Source organism: Phaethon aethereus, assembly GCF_964289735.1.
Source record: "Phaethon aethereus genome assembly, chromosome: 25".
Taxonomy (NCBI): domain Eukaryota; kingdom Metazoa; phylum Chordata; class Aves; order Phaethontiformes; family Phaethontidae; genus Phaethon; species Phaethon aethereus.
In genome coordinates this window covers 2,284,437-2,300,141 of record NC_138601.1, presented here as the reverse complement: position 1 = coordinate 2,300,141, position 15,705 = coordinate 2,284,437, and the positions used below count along the sequence as shown (strand labels likewise).

The 15,705-nt window shown below is 56.3% G+C and overlaps 2 protein-coding genes across 2 annotated transcripts in view; one reads left to right on the top strand and one right to left on the bottom strand.

The window, feature by feature from the left end:
- Window positions 1-181: 181 nt before the first annotated feature.
- On the top strand, window positions 182-1,072 carry CDK5R1 (cyclin dependent kinase 5 regulatory subunit 1; the record flags this gene model as incomplete). Its single annotated transcript, XM_082010755.1, has 1 exon — window positions 182-1,072. One exon carries the CDS (start codon window positions 182-184, stop codon window positions 1,070-1,072), a length of 891 nt encoding a protein of 296 aa, XP_081866881.1.
- Window positions 1,073-5,439: 4,367 nt separating this feature from the next.
- The window catches only part of MYO1D (myosin ID), a gene marked incomplete at its 5' end in the record, with an annotated part of 162,143 nt that continues 151,877 nt past the window's right edge, over window positions 5,440-15,705 (bottom strand). Inside the window, one exon of the mRNA XM_082010667.1 lies at window positions 5,440-5,687. Coding sequence (XP_081866793.1) covers window positions 5,531-5,687 — 157 coding nt within the window. The 3' untranslated portion in view covers window positions 5,440-5,530. The remainder of the gene's footprint in view (window positions 5,688-15,705) is intronic.

The window sequence follows — 15,705 nt, the reverse complement described above, 5'->3', positions numbered from 1 at the left end:
GGGGCGGGGCGGCGGCGGGCGCGCGCACTGCGCCGCCGGGAGCGCGCGCGGCGGCGGGGCGGGGCGAGGCGCGGCGCTGAGCGGCGGCGGCGGCGGCGGAGCGGGCAGCGAGCGCGGGGCCGCGCCGGGGGCCGGGGCCGGGGCCGGGGCGGGCGGCGGGGCCCGCCGGGCGGCCGGCGCCATGGGCACGGTGCTGTCGCTGTCGCCGAGCTACCGGAAGGCCCCGCTGTTCGAGGAGGGGGCGGCCACGGTGGGGCACTACACGGCGGTGCAGAACAGCAAGAACGCGAAGGAGAAGGGCCTGAAGCGGCACTCGCTGATCTCGGTGCTGCCCTGGAAGCGCATCGCCGCCGTCTCCGCCAAGAAGAAGAGCTCCAAGAAGGTGCAGCCCAACGGCGGCTACCAGAGCAACGTCACCCACCTCAACAACGAGAACCTGAAGAAGTCGCTCTCCTGCGCCAACCTCGCCACCTTCGCCCCCCCGCCGCCCCCCGCCGCCGCCGCCGCCCTCGCCTCGGCGCAGAAGGCGCCGCCGGCCGCGCCCGCCGCCGCCGCCGCGACCCCGCGGCGGGTGGTGGTGCAGGCGTCCACCAGCGAGCTGCTGCGCTGCCTGGGCGAGTTCCTCTGCCGCCGCTGCTACCGGCTGAAGCACCTCTCGCCCACCGACCCCGTCCTCTGGCTGCGCTCGGTGGACCGCTCGCTGCTGCTGCAGGGCTGGCAGGACCAGGGCTTCATCACGCCGGCCAACGTGGTCTTCCTCTACATGCTCTGCCGGGACGTCATCTCGGCCGAGGTGGCCAGCGACCACGAACTGCAGGCAGTGCTGCTCACCTGCCTGTACCTCTCCTACTCCTACATGGGCAACGAGATCTCGTACCCGCTGAAGCCCTTCCTGGTGGAGAGCTGTAAGGAGGCCTTCTGGGACCGCTGCCTCTCCATCATCGACCTCATGAGCCCCAAGATGCTGCAGGTCAACGCCGACCCGCACTACTTCACCCAGGTCTTCGCCGACCTGAAGAAGGAGAGCGGCGCCGAGGAGAAGGGCCGCCTGCTCATCGGCCTCGACCGGTGAGCGCCCGCCGCCCCCGCCCGGCCCCGCCGCCGCCCCCGGCCCCGCGCACGCTCCGCCCGCCCCGCCGCCGCCGCCGCCGCCGCCCGGGGGCTTCTCCGGGCGGGGAAGGGCGGGAGCCGCTGCCCCTCCGGCCCCCGGGGCGAGGGGGGGGGTCGTCCGCCGCCGGTCCGGAGCGCAGACCCCCCCCCCTTGCTCCCCCCTCCCCGGGCGCGGCTCCGCAGCCGCCGCCCCCTCCCTATCCCGCGGGCCCGGGGACGCTGCGGCTCCGCCACCGGATTGATTTCGGCAGATCGCAGAGGGGGCGGGGGGATCCCGCAACCGAGACGCCCTCAACCTGCCGCCCGGCCCCGGCCACGCGGCGGGGGCAGCGGAGCGGAGCGGGGCTCCGCGGGCCCGGTCACCGCATCGCCGAGACAAAGAGCGGGCGGGGGGGGAAAAAGGAGGCAAAACATCAAAAAAAGGGGGAAAAAATGCTCTGAAAGCTCCACCGGAGGCGGCCGAGCGGGGCCGACCGTGACTCACCGGCGCCGGAGCCGCCGGTAACGGGACCGCGAGGCGGGCGCGGCCCGGGGACCCCCCCGCCCCCCTCCCCTTATTTATTTTCATTGAAGAGACTCGAGTTTCCCGAGCGGGTCCGGGGGAAGGGAAAAACCCGCTTCTGTATCACGGCATCAATGTGAAACGTCTCGTTCCCATCGTGCACTGACCAGGAGTATTTGTGTCGAGGAGCAACCTGAGCGTGCAAGGACGGAGCCTCCATGCTGCTACCCGCGTACTTCACAACCCGACACACGCAGCCGAACCACGCACCGACGGGGGGGGGAGAGAAAACGGCAAAAAAAAAAAAAAGAAAAAAAAAAAAGAAAAAAAAAAAAAAGAAAACCCCTTCTCGATTCTTTCATTGTTGCTTTTCCAGTGGTATTGCGCATGCGAACAGGAGCATTTTGTGTCTTCAGAAAAAAAAAAAAGGAAAAAACCGCATTAAAAATAATAATCAAAAGAAAAAACCTTAACGAGAGATGGCTGTAAAAATTACACCCATGCACAAAGACCCGACACCACCCCGGTACCGCAGTCTTGAGCTGGTATTCCCTTATCAGGCCTGGGGACTGATAAGTTTTTTGGGGGTTTTTTGTTTTTTTTTTTGGTTTTTTTTTTTTTGTTGTTGTTCTCCGTGTGCACAGTCCTAGTTTAGTTCTGGTCCATCGAGCGCGAGACTTGCAGACGAGAGGGAGAAATAACGTGCCATTTATTTTTATTTTTTTATTTTTCACTTGAAGCTCTTCATCGCTGTACATTGGACCCTGCTAATGATACATGTGTACGTATGTTTTTTTAGTGCAATCTCTTCTGTAGATCTTTGTTGACCAAATTGGTGGGTATTGTTACTTATTAATTTATATTTGTCTCATTTTGTATGTATGTGTATAGTGTGTTTGTAAGTATGTGTGGTTTATAACCTGACCGACTGTGTCATGGGGCTCAGTGTGCCTGTAATTTAATCCCCTCCCCTTATTTTTATTTATTTTTGTACTGTGCTGATTAAATAAAAATGCACTGACCATCCATTACACAGCAGCGGTTCGTGGCGGAGTCTTTTCTGCGATCCCACACCTCCGACGCCCCGTTCGCGGCGCTGGGAAATTGGATTTGCTTTGACGAAAGAGGGCTTTAACGCAGCCGCGGGTTTAATCGCGTTACCGGTGCCGGGCTCATCCCTGCGCTGGGGAGAGCGACGGGGCCTGGAGCAGCGTTGTACCTGGCACACGAGGGGTGAAAAACCGGGCTAGCGGGATGCCAAGACTCCGCTTTCCATCCGTGCTCCGTGAGCATCATCTTCCCCGCGCCGCCGCGCCGGCCAGAAACTGCCACCACCATAGTGGGCTGCGACTAATTGATTTTTTATTTATTAATTACAGTGAATTATGTAAACAAACCCCCAGGTTCATTATAGTAGGTTTGTTTTTTTCCTGCTCTTTTACACATGAAAACATCAGCAATTTAAAAAAAAGAAAAAAGGGTTCATTGCGTTATTGCCCCAGGCTGAAAATCGAAATTCAATTTAGAAATACTTAATTTATGGGAGAAAAACAGGAATATATATATTTTATATATATTTTTTATATATATATATATAAAACCAGAGCAGGAACAGATATATTTTATAAAGACACATTTCATCACATACAACATCGCCATCTCGTAGTACTAGAATTTTCCTAAACCTGCGATTTACTGCTGTCCATCATGATTCGATACAACCATTTCGTTGGAGGGATAGTGTATAAAAGTGCTGATTAAAACTCCTGCCGCTACCTTGCCTACGGGTTAGTGTTACTGGGGGGGCACGTCTGGACTAGTAGATACAAAAAGCGGGAAGTGCAAATAGAAAGGCACCGCAACGAGGAGGATTTTCCTTCTGCTGCTTCCCCGGGAGCTTCGCAGGGCAGCCGGGCTGCCCCGCGGCTCCGCGCTGGCAGCGCTCGGCCCGAGGAGCAGGTGCTGGGATGAAAAGAGGCGGCGGAGGGTCCTGGGTGGTCCCAAGCTGCTCGTGTGCGTCTGCGCGGCGAGGTTCAGAGCTGGGTGGGACGTCGCCTCCCGGATGCCGATGGCCGCAGCGGTGGGGGGTGACTTGTGTTTGCCGGCATCTGGAAGAGCTTCTTCCCGAGGGCTCAGGGCAGAGCCGATGCGCGGAGCGCTCCGGCGCGGGACCCCGCTCCAGCCCGGAGCCGCTTCCCGGGAGCGAGTGCCGGTGGCCGGGATGCGGCACTGGGATGCTGCCAGAGGCTGGTCCGAGGCTGGGGGCTGCGGGCACGGGAGGCTCCGGCGTGGGGCCCCCCGGCAAAGCGCAGGGGAGGAGGCCTTACGCTTGTCCCACTAAAATACGGAGCTAGAGCTGCTCTGCACTGCCGGTACCCTTCACCTCGGGACTCGGCGGCAGTGGTTGGGCACAAACCCTGTGGCGACCTGTCCCTGCGCCCCGTGCCCGTGGCGTGGCTTTGGGAAGCCTTTCATCAACAGGTCGTTAGGTGAAGAGCCTCTTCCAGGCTCTCTGGTCCCTAAAACGCTCAATTAAATGACTGCTCCCCGTTTGCTGGCTGGGCTGGGAACAGGCAGTCCCCAAGGTGGGGTCAGCCGCAAGACCCCCTGCGTCCGAGGGGCTGGAGATCCTGACCTGACCAGCAGTGCCAGGACTCCGTACGCGTCATCCCAACAGCCCCGCAATGACACGCAGCCTCCTCCACTCAAAACCTACAGCAGCAGCCCGATACGCCGCGGAAAGAAAAAGCTTGGTCGTGTATACGGCCCTCCCGTAAACGCCAAGCTCAAGGTTATCTGAGCCGAGCAGACGCGGGCGCCGCGCAGCGGGGAAACGTGGTGCCACCAGACAAGCCAAGGTGATGCCCAACGCCCAGCGCCCGCAGCCGGGAAGACCCGGGAAAGCTCTCTGAAGGGAAGGGCCTGATGTTTGCTGTCGGGTTCGTGCTGCTGCCCCTCGCCTGGCGCGGGCGGACGTGCCCGGAGTTAAATAGCGCAAAGCGATGGAGCCGCGGCCTCGGCCCCCAAGCTCCATGTGTTTCTGGCCTCACCCCCCCAGCGGGTCCTTTTAGCCCTCCCTGAACCTCATCGCTGGGACTAACACAAAACCACGTGGATCATCTAAAAATTCAACAAGGCCACTTGGTCCAAATGGGAACCCACCGGCTTTTAGGTCACCGGAGAGAGTAATTAAGGCAAAAGCAACGCGGGATTAAAAACCCAAAACCTCTGCACGGTGAATCCCACTCTCCTTTCTGCTGGCGGAGCCGTCTCCAACCAAGGTGCCTTGATGGGTTAACGAACCCCAGGCAGGAAAGCAGCGAGCCTAGAGGTGCGTGTCCACGTACCACCCCAACGCCGGGCGTGCCGGCAGGGCTGGAAGAACGCGGCGTGTCTCCCCAGTGGGGGAAGCCGGCCTTCCTTTCCAAACCTGGCTCTGGTTCCATCGGGATTTGGCCTCACAGAACCAGACTCCCTGAGCCAGGTATCTTTGGTTCCTCCGGTGGAGGCTGCGTAATATTGCAAAAAAAGGACACACGGAAAAAAAACTCAGAAGGGAACAGCGGAGAGGGTTTAAGAACCCAGTGGGGGAAAGGGAGGAAAGGGTGTAAGTACCTATAAATGCTTTTTTTTGGACTAATTCAGAAGCACTTTCCTGATATTCTGGCCTGTTTTGTAAGATGGGTAACAGGCCATTGGCTATTTTAAGCCTTCGTTGCATGTGGTAGTAAAACCCTCTCCCGAATTTGGGTTTGCTCAGCCTTAGTTCAGGTGCATGGCCGCGTCACAGCTGAGCATCGCTAAATCGATCCCCTGGAAAAGTCCGAGGCATGGGAGGGCGATCCAAGCTCCCGTCCGTCGTTCCTCCGCTCTCGCTCGCTCTCTCGCCGGGCCCGCTGCGCCACGCGGAGGGGGATGCTAATTCCCCGGTACGCAGAGGACGAAACCGGAACGATGCTTGGTGAAATCCGGTTGGGATTGGTTAATCTTGGTCTCCACGGAGACGGTGCATTTCCGCCCGTGCAGGCTGCACTGGACCGGGTTGGTGACGCTGACTTGCAGCGCGCGCTTCTCGCTGCGAAGGCAAAAGGGGAAAGAAGAGTCAGGCAGGAGGGACGGGACGCGCGTGGCACCGTTGCTCAGACCGCGGTGCAAGGCAGGGAGAGGCGCTTTCGGGTCAGGACGCGTCCCACATCAAAGCCAGCGCACCGTGTTAAGCCGAGCCTCAGCTCCAAGCCCAGCTTTCGGGCTCGGTTGAGCCCCGCTCCCACACGTGAAGGTCTCCCATGCAGGGAGACGCGCACCCAGGGCCTTCGGCATCGGGATCAGTGCCGAGCGGCAAATATCGCTTCTCGGGCGAAGCAAAGGTCGGGCTGCCGGAGGCCTGGGGTCTGCGGCCAGCTCGGCCGCCGCTCGCCCGACGACCTCGCGAGCAATCCCTCCTACCTCTACGATTAGAACAAAGACGACGACGTCCCTTGCTCTCAGCTCGGAGGTTAAAAGTACAGCAAAAGGATCACAGGTAGGGCTTGGGGTTTTTTTTTTTATTCCCTCTCCAGGGAGGCAGACAGACGGACAGACAGACAAACCGCGCAGCCTCCTGCGGTCAGGGCTCCCTGGACGGAGGCGGAAGCTGGCCGGGCACAGGAGCTGGGACAAAACCGTCCCTGGAAACCCTTCCCCAGCTTTTTAACCTTTTAACCCGGCTTTGGTGCTAAAAATGATTCTCACAAGCGGAATCAGGAGTTTCTGCCACCGGAACTGGTTTTTCCTCGCTGCTGGGGTCAGTGCCGGCGCAGGGCATCGGGGCAGCCCGGCCAGATTGCCGTCCCTCTCGGCTCCATCCGAGAGAGGGTCAGGGATGGCCGGCAAGGGTGTCCCCCCTTTGCTGAAGGCCGTAAAAGTCTCTGTTCTGTATCACAAGTAATTTTCCTTGCAGCGTAAGCAGCGCAACGCCCGGCTGCTCCCTTGGCCAGGGATGGAGCCGAGGTGCGGCCGCGCTGATGCACGAGCTCCAGCCACGAGCCCCTCGCACCGTCATGAGGCAGGAGAAACGCCTGCGGCAGATCCGTCGCCCCGAGCCAGCAACAGCGTGGGGAAGCGGGAGGAGATATCCAGGGACTTGGCCTTTGGGAAATCCCTCCTGCGACCTCCCCCGCACTTCAAATCCCTGAATTTTCAGAATTTCTCAGTATAATATCGAGTGGTTTAACGACTCGGTGGCATCAACTCCACCGCCTCCCTCGATGCTCTGAATACACTGAGGTCTTGCCCTGCTTAAGCCGTTAACGGTATTTTCAATGACACAGCGCAGGCTTCGTTTTCGCTTCGTTAAGACTGTTCAAGGCACATCACATCCCATAAGCCGCATTTTTATGCAGCTTCCAAATAATTAACATGTTCACCGCTTCCGTAAAAATGAACGGGTGTTCGGCTGGAGGGGTCCCGGCAGGGCAGCAGCACACAAAGCCCTCACGTTGTCCCAGGTATTTAATGCTTATTTACTCTCGTCTCAGCGAGTTGAGGCTAAAATCCCTGCTTAGTTTGCTATTTTTACCGTGTCTTAGCAGAATGAGCCACATACGCAGAGGAGCCTCTCGGAGATTCCTGCCATCATGTGCTTGGAGAGCGGGTTTAGCATCAAGTGTCTGTAGCGAGGATCAGCGCTAACGACTTTCCTTCTCCTCTCCCACAGCCCTCATCAAATTCTAGGTAAGAAGACAGAGAGTCTGTCGCTGTTAATAGTCAAACTCTGTCGACCCTTTTGGTCAGCGATAAGGTGCCCAAACCAGAATGTCTGAAGGTTGACCACAAGCAGGACCCAGGCCTGGAAATCGGAAGGTCCTTGATGTATTTTGAGCCTTGTGGCTGTGGGACCTTAAGCAAGAAGCTGAATCTCCCCAGGTCCCAGCCCCTGCTGGAATGAGGAGAATCCACTCAACATGTGAAGCTAATGTTGTCCTGGGGTAGTGGGGTCTGGAGAAGATGCTCTGATCTTCACCCCATGTAACATTTCCATTAAAAAAGTGTTTCACTTCCCCCACCACGTTTTCCAGACCCCACCGTGATAGTACTCATTCGCTCTTGATCATACGTCGCTTTTCTTCATCTGAGAATGGGTTTCAGCCTCAAAATCTTTTGCCAGGGGAGCAGGATGGCTCTCGAACGGCATCCAAAGAACGACCCCCTCTGCAAGTCCACACAGGGATTACAAACCCCATCCTTGGTCTTCTCCAGTAGGCAACGCAACGCTGAACCCTGCCACCAGCTCCAACAAGCAGCTCGACGTGCTGGGACCTTGAGTCTCTTGGATGCCGCTCCTGTCATTGGGCAATTGCCAACGAGGAAGAGGTTGGAAGAAATGTCAGTTTGGTTTCCAGTCCATCAGTCACATCAGCATCACATCTGTTGGTGCAGCGGCAAAAAGGGAAGATGACAGCTGCTGGCTGCCCTGCAGTAGGATGGTTTATTTATTGGCCAAAAGGGAGAAAACAGCTGCCTGCATCAACCAGACTGAAAGACCTTCCAAATCTCATTGCTACGATGAGATTTCACCAAGTAGCACAGCTGGGGAGATGCTTCCCCAAGTTCCTGCAGAATTTAGATCCCAAAGGAAGAGTCTGAGAAGCAGACGGTCCACCCTAATCCTGGAAGTCCAACAAAGTCTTTCACAGACAAGGGCAACACACAGTGAAAATACTCTTTGGGGGTCACCAGTGCTCTGCAAGACCCCGAGCACAACACCGAAGGCGGCAAAGGCAGAGACAAGTCCCACTTCCACTCAAACTTGGGCTAAAAATGGAGTTTTCACCGCACAAACCTGTCCCACCACAGTACTTTGCTCTTCCACCTCTCCATCTCAATAAGATGATTTGGCCAGGGAAAGGTGAAATTAAGATGGAAGAAAGTTTGCACTATTAAATTTCAAGCTTGGAAACACACTCCTATTCACCGTCCATGTTTTAATTCCTTAAGCATTTCAACGACGGTTAGCATTTAAGGAACATTTACGAATGTACTAATTACTTACAAATAATCTTCTGGCCTTCTGGCAATTTAAAGGACCAGCTGGGTTTTGTATTAGAGGTGGAAGATCTTGTCATTTAAAGATTACGGGGCAGAACCGAATGTTTTTACGACTGTTCTGCGGTTGAAGACACAGTCACTGCGCAGAAAGCTACGTAACGTGCCCAAGGTCACAGAAAACAGTGCCAGAATTGAAAACTAAACCCAAATTCTCCAACTTTCCATGTCCGTCTTTTAACCACAGATGAGCAAACTGCCACAGCAATCCAAGCGCCAGGCTCTTCTTTCATCCTGTAGATCTGCTTGATTCAAGGATCCTTGACCCGGTTCCGTCTCAGAAGCAATGTCCAGGCTCGCCCCTCCGCTCAACAGGCAACGGCTGCCCGCACGTTACGTCCTCAAAAGACAGTTGGAAAGTTTTTGCTGCCTGGAGAAGGCCCCTGCCCTCATCCTTTTGCTTTCACCCCCCTTGTACTTACTGCACCCCAGCACCCTGCGGAGCTGCCGCGTCTGCCGGCGGCAGAGCCCTCCCCTGTAGATCCTACAGCGGGATGGCCGGGAGGCTCCGGAGCTGTCACTAGCCTGACCCTTACTACAGGCTGTGTAGGAGAATTTGTTCCAGGCATCAGACTCTATTTTAGTAAATCCTGAACAGGCTGCCGAGCCACTTCTGCTGTCTGTCTCGTACAGACAGACGTTTAGGAGACCACCTACAAGATCTCAGTGCTCATGTAACGGCATGAGCAGAGCTCATGTACCAAGACCAGCTCTGCTCTGTATCAAGCAGAGCTCTGCCCCAGACCAGCCCCGTCGGATGGCAGCTTTGGCTCTTTACCAAGCCCCGACGTAACCCGCACACCGACGGAAGGCGAGTCAATTAGGACAAACCGACGGATGCTGCTGCCGCCGGGCATCTTCTGGGAAATAAGATTACTTATTTTTAAGTTATTCCATTAGAAGACACAGCGAGACGCAAGCGCTGGCTGACACTCTGCGAGCCCCCAGCATCCAGGTGTGAAACCGCCTGGAAAAGAGTAAAGGACAAGAAGGAGCTTTCATGGGCAAGTCAGGATCAACCCCAGCGCTGCTCCAGTCCTGCCAGGGAACCGCATGGTAGTTTCTGTCTATTATGAACCACATGATAATTATTTCTGTAAATAATAAACACCAAGGTGTTGGTGTTTTCTGAAAACACAGGTCTCTCTATATAACTGCAAACAGTATTTCTGGGTGGAAACAGCCTCTCTCGACATCCTGGCGGTACAAGCCAAGCCGCTGGTCTCAGCTGGTTGTGGGCTGGGGCTTCTCCTTGCTCTTTGGATCTCGTGGCTCGGTGGATTCCGCAGGACCGGGCGACTTCTCTTCCTTCGTCTGCTCCAAACCATCGTAGCGTCCAAACTGCCTTTATCAGCTCCCTTCGCCCATCCACCGACTTGCGTTCATTAGAGGAGGCAATGGCGGGTAGTCGAGCCGACGGCTCCGGGAGCGAGCATGCGTGTGCGAAGCACCGTGAGCATCGCGCATCGCGTGAACAGCGTCCGTGCGTACGGGAGAACCACAGCCCGGAGCGAGAGCATCGTTAGGAATACAGCGCTGGCTGGTCAGACACCCGGGTAAACGCTGGCAAAAGGGAAACCAGCAGAGAAGGGATGACTCCAAGTGGAAGCAGACTACTGGCCCATGAAATATTAGAGTTTTGACCGAGCATTTAATCCAGGACCCGAGGGAAAACACAAGCCAAGTAGCGCATAAACGGCCGCAGACATCTGTCAGCGCTGCTGCTAATACCAAAGCAGCAATGTCGCCAGTAAGCGGTGGGAAGCAAACGGTGAAGGGAGAGGGTGGAGAAAGATCAGAGGGAGTTTCTGCGAAGACAGCGGTGTAAGACTAGAAAGTGAAATACGTCTATAGTTAAATAAATGTTAAACATACGAGATGCTCAAGTGCAAACAGAGGTGACCTGGAACGCCTTGCAAGGAGCTGTAACAGGCATGAAAATGCAGCAAAGCCCTCCGTGATGAGATATTCTTCATTTGTAGCTGCGAGGCCCGTCAGGAAGCACAGAACGCTGCAGCCACGCGGGAAGACGCCGCGCCCGGGGACAGCGGTACCCGGCCACCGTCTGGGGGCTCCGGAGATGCAGCCCCATCACTCACAGGGCTGGGAAGACGGCAGGAACGGGCAGTTTATACAGCTTTTCCAGGGTCTTTAAGTGAGGTGCCGCCCGCCTATGGACGCAGCTCACACAGCCACGGGGCAGGAACTAAGTTCTCTGCAGGAAGCAAAATTTGGGTAGGAGATGGCAAACCTGAGTACAGCCAGTGCCTGATTTTCACGACCGCAAACCAGAGGGATTTAGACGAGGCTAAGCACGCAATGCAGTGTGAAACGAGGGCTCAGCAGTGATAAACCGAACGGAGTATTTTCCAGAAGGGCTTTTTTTTTAAAACGCTCAAATCTTTCTAGAGTTTAGATCAAGGGCTCTTTCTGGAAAGGCAGGCATCACCGTGGGCTGCTTGGTTGCGGCTTCAGGAGAGCGTGCAGCTGCAAACAAGATGTTCGGAAGCGTTAGGAGCAGGGTGCAGAATAGTGAAAAAATTGTAACACCTTATATAAGTCAGGGCTGCAGCCTCATCTGGATACCGGCTGCAGCTTTTGAGGGGCGTCAGCAATGAAAAAAACCCCCAAATAAAAAGGCTCACAGATGAAGGGAGACTGTAAAAAAGAAAGCCAAAAAGCAGCAGCTATGTTCTGCGTGAAGCAAATTCGCAAGAAGCGGAGAGAGAAACTGGAGGTCTGGAAAAAAAGCAGCATTCAAGGCTCCGCTTCCTAAGGGCAGCCAAAGAGACAAACAGAAATACTGAGGATTTCAAGGCGGGTTAAAGCAGTTTTCCAGGCAACGTGGGATCTCGCTGCTGTGGGTCACTCCAGGCTGTGGCGCTCACTGCTACCGGCTGGCACAGAGGTGGGAAAAAACGAGCAGGGTCTAAAACGACATTGGCTTTAACATAGGTAATAAACACTTATATATCTGAGTTACAACAGGTGCCATTTTTGGAAAAGATAAGTGTCTCCTGCACGAGGGTACAGAGCACACCGGCTTTGCAGGCAGCGTATTTGGCAGGGGAGGGATGGGGGAGATCTATCTCGTCTGACCACGCGTGGTTTTCTGCCACTTGCGGGACGACGATACTGGGGGTATTTGGGCTCAAAGGAAAAGCCATCGTTCTCGCTGTGAAAATGAACCCCGCGGTAGGTTAACCGCAGGCAAAACGAGGAACGTCTGGCTGCCCGACACGGGCAAGCGCGAAACCCGCACCGCAACCCCGCGCGCATCTTCCGCAGCCCCAGCTTTGAGCGAGGGGCGAAGCGGCGGCGGGGAGCTCGGGGCGCAGGGCGGGCGCGGGCCGCGCCGCCGGCGGTGCGGGGAGGCACCCCCCGCGCCGGGGGGCTGGGGCACGCGCCGTCCCTGGGGAGCCACGGCACGTGCATAATCCTGGGTGGGTTTTTCGTTCCGGGGACTGCCGGCGCTCCGGGGCAGGAACGTTTGAAGTGTGCGCAGCTTCAAAGCACCGGGTCCCACATCCAGAAGAGATTTACAGACTTGGAACATAAATTTCGCTAAGTAAGACTCGGATGATTTTGCCAGCATCACCCCTGTGACTCCTCGGCACGCTTCATCCTTCCTTGCTCTGCTCAAATCCCTGCCATCCGAGGGAGAAAACACCTTTTCCCATCCAGCTCTTATCAAAACACCCTGGCTCAGGTAGCTACGAGAGGTTAAAAGCAATGATTTCTTATCCTGTGCACCCCAGAAAATAACTTAACGCCCTCTTTGCCTGCTCGCACTGGCTGCGGGACCGCAGCAGCACCGCCAGAGGAACCCCCCTCCACCCAGCCGTCCCGCTCCGGCGCGGCCCCGAGGCTGCAGCTGGCAGCACCCTTCCTCCCGCGGGGTCGGTTACCAGCACCGGCTGAGGAGATTAACCGGGACCCATTTTCGGGTGCAGATTGCTCCTCTTTGCTCAGAACTCAAGAGCAGCCAGATCCGCCGGGGACGAACGCGCGCGGTGGGCGGCGCGGCGCTCATTCAGCACGCGCTGCGTTACTGGCGCGTGCACCGAAGGGACGCGACGACGTCCTAAACCACACCGGGTTTTCAAAAGCTGCCTTGTGAAACTCTGAGGTCTCACACAGCGAAAGCATGAGACAAACAGGATGTTTTCTCAAACCGCTCCTTGCTCTTTAGAGACGTAAGGGCTGTCGGCGTCGCCGAACTCTCCCGACGCAGGTGGTCTTGGCTGAGATGAGACGTTAAGATGGATCAAAGCTATGGAAAAGGGAGACTATAAAGAAGTCAGACACGAATAAAGGAGATCTCAAGTCAGGATCAAAAGGCAAATTTCCATAGTCGAAGGTCAGAACAAGTCCTCCGGGCATTTTAATGCCAGGAAAGGTCAGATGAGTTAAACACGGCTCTGGCAGGTCCTTTCTCACTGTATGATTTTTCAAAATTATCTGCAGTCAAGTGACACTTGATACCGTGAATTTTTTCCAGCCTTCAAAACCAGCAAAGGTTTTACGGCATGTTTCTAATATAGTTTTGTACCTCGTGGTCTGTGTCCAGGTGAATCACCTCAGAAGCTGGAAGAAGTGGCTTTTCAAAAGCCATTTTTTAATCTGCAAGAGAAGGACCAGGCTACAAACTGCAATCCCGCATCGTTCCGCTGAAAATTCAACCACTCCACTTAAAAAGTGGCTTTCAATCTTTTCCGGCCCAGACTTGCCCAGGTGCCGTTTTTCTCTGCAGCTCACACCGACATCTATTTACCAGTGCAAACCACAGAGCCGCTTGCTTTCGGTTTTGGGAACCGTGCGGTACCACGTATTACACCACCACGCTGGCGAGTTGCGTCAGCGACGCTATTTTTGCCCTTTGAATGAGAAAGAAGATTCGTTATTATCTCCATATTCCCAGCGAAAAGCGCCACGTATGTCCGATGGCACCTCGCAAGGCAAAAGCAAAGTCAGCTGTTAATACTCTGGTCTGCTGGCGTCCGGCCGGTGCACCGACACGCTTCCTTTTATTCACGTCTGAACCGTAAAAGCCGCTTTCCGAAGAAGACAGCAGCTGCCACAGCACCGATGGGCTTTTTTCACAATGTGTCTGCGGTAGATCCAGGTATATTCCTTCCCCTCTAGCCGAGGTGGAAACCCAGTCCATTAAATGTTTGGCTCTCTCATTCTTAAAATGCATTTATTCCGACTTGAACCCAAGGTCAAGCGGTCCCAGAGCGGTGCTGGCGAGCTGCGGTTCGTTCTTCATTTATTTAATAACTGGGGCATTTGTGCATCCGTCCTTGCTAGCCAGAGAGCGCTTTCCGGAAAGTCAGCGAGCTGTAAAATATTCCCGTCTCTTCCAGCAAAACCATTTGGTCCCCGTGCTCCTGGGCAAAGGAGGATCCCCGGGGTGATGGGGCAGGGGCTGCTCCTCCCCTCCCCTCTCCAGGGCTGTTCTCCTTCATCGGGAACTTGGGGTAACAGCCAGATTTCAACAAAATACCTAAGCAGCTAAAAAGCAGGTTAATGGGGGTCACGTCCCAGGCAGACAGCCTCACCTCGCCCGGGGTCTGCACCCCAAAGCTCTTACTTTACGGTGGGAAAGCCCCAAGAAGCGGTTTTGAGACATCACTTAGCGGTGTACCCCGACAGCCCCCGTCCTCCAGCCCTGGGCAACGGGGTCGAATTAAAAAGTGAACGTAATTATCCTCTCTCACGTGAAATCCAAGAAAGGGATCAAAAACTAATGGAAGCTTCACCCCCCAGCTGAACCGGGGCGAAACGCCCACCCGCCCCCCAAGCCCCCACCCTCACACGACCATCATCTTCAAGCCGAAGGCGTTGGACTTTGGGGCGGGAGAGGTGCACTTAGGGCACCTAAACTTCAGCTGTAAACCGCCATCTCCCTACCATGCTTGGGCTATTAACTCGTCCCCTCCCGGCCCGCCCCGGCACAGGGACGCTGCCCGCGAAAGCTCGGGCAGCACCGTCCCCCGGCCCGCGGCGGGCAGGAGGCATCGGGCTCCCGTAGCCGCTGCTGACGCTCCCCGAGTGCCGCTCCTGTCGAGGCCGGGAACGCAGCTACGCGCTTCAAAAGGAGAAGCCTGGGTCTTTATTTTCCCCTCTCCTTGCGTCGTCAGCGTTCGATGCCTGATGCGATTCACCCCTTACGAAGCGCTCGCTAAAGCTGCTCAAGAGTTTTCTGGATGAAAAATGCGCCTTCGCTTAAATAAGGTATTTCCTGGGAAACCTCATCAACAAAGCAGCTTTCAAAAAAAAAAAGCAGCACGCACAGTGCATTAAATATTTGATTGCCTTCAGCAGGCAAAATGGGAGATTCCCAAACCCCTGAGCGGGGTGGGGACGGCAGCTCCCAGCCACCCCGGCAGGGCCGTGACAGCACCCACCTACCAGCGCCTGGAGGGACGGGCCGTGGATCTAACCCCCTTTCAGGAGGCACCTCAACACGCCCAGCCCGGCTGCTCGGGATTGCGGGGGACCCGAAAGCCCCCATGCCGCTCCTTTTCCCCCCGCCGGTCCCCACGTGCAGGTTGATACCGTGGGAACTAAACCCCCCCCCGAATTCAGCGTGCCTTGCTAAAACTGTACGTTTTACATCAAACCTCCAGCGCGCCGAAGAGTTACAGACCGGCGACAGGCAGCCGTGGGGGGGCACGGAGAAGGATGGGGAGAGCTGGGCGTGAGAGACGGGGGGCTTGCGGCACCCGCTGAGGGGGGAGCGCGGCGGCAGGAGGGAAGGCGCCCGCGTCCCTTCCGCCTTCTCCAACACCCGCGAGGTTCCAGCAACGAGAGAAGAAACGCGTCGTCCGGGGCTAAGCCCGCGGCACCCGCCTCTGCGCGGAGCGGAAACCATGCCGGCGCAGAATTACGAAACCAGTGGTGCCGTTAAGTAAGAAACGATCCCTACGGCCGCATAACGTCCGCACCGCCGCGGCCCGCCCTGCCTACACGCGTGCTTCCGGTGTGCTTTGCGGCGCAGCTTACAT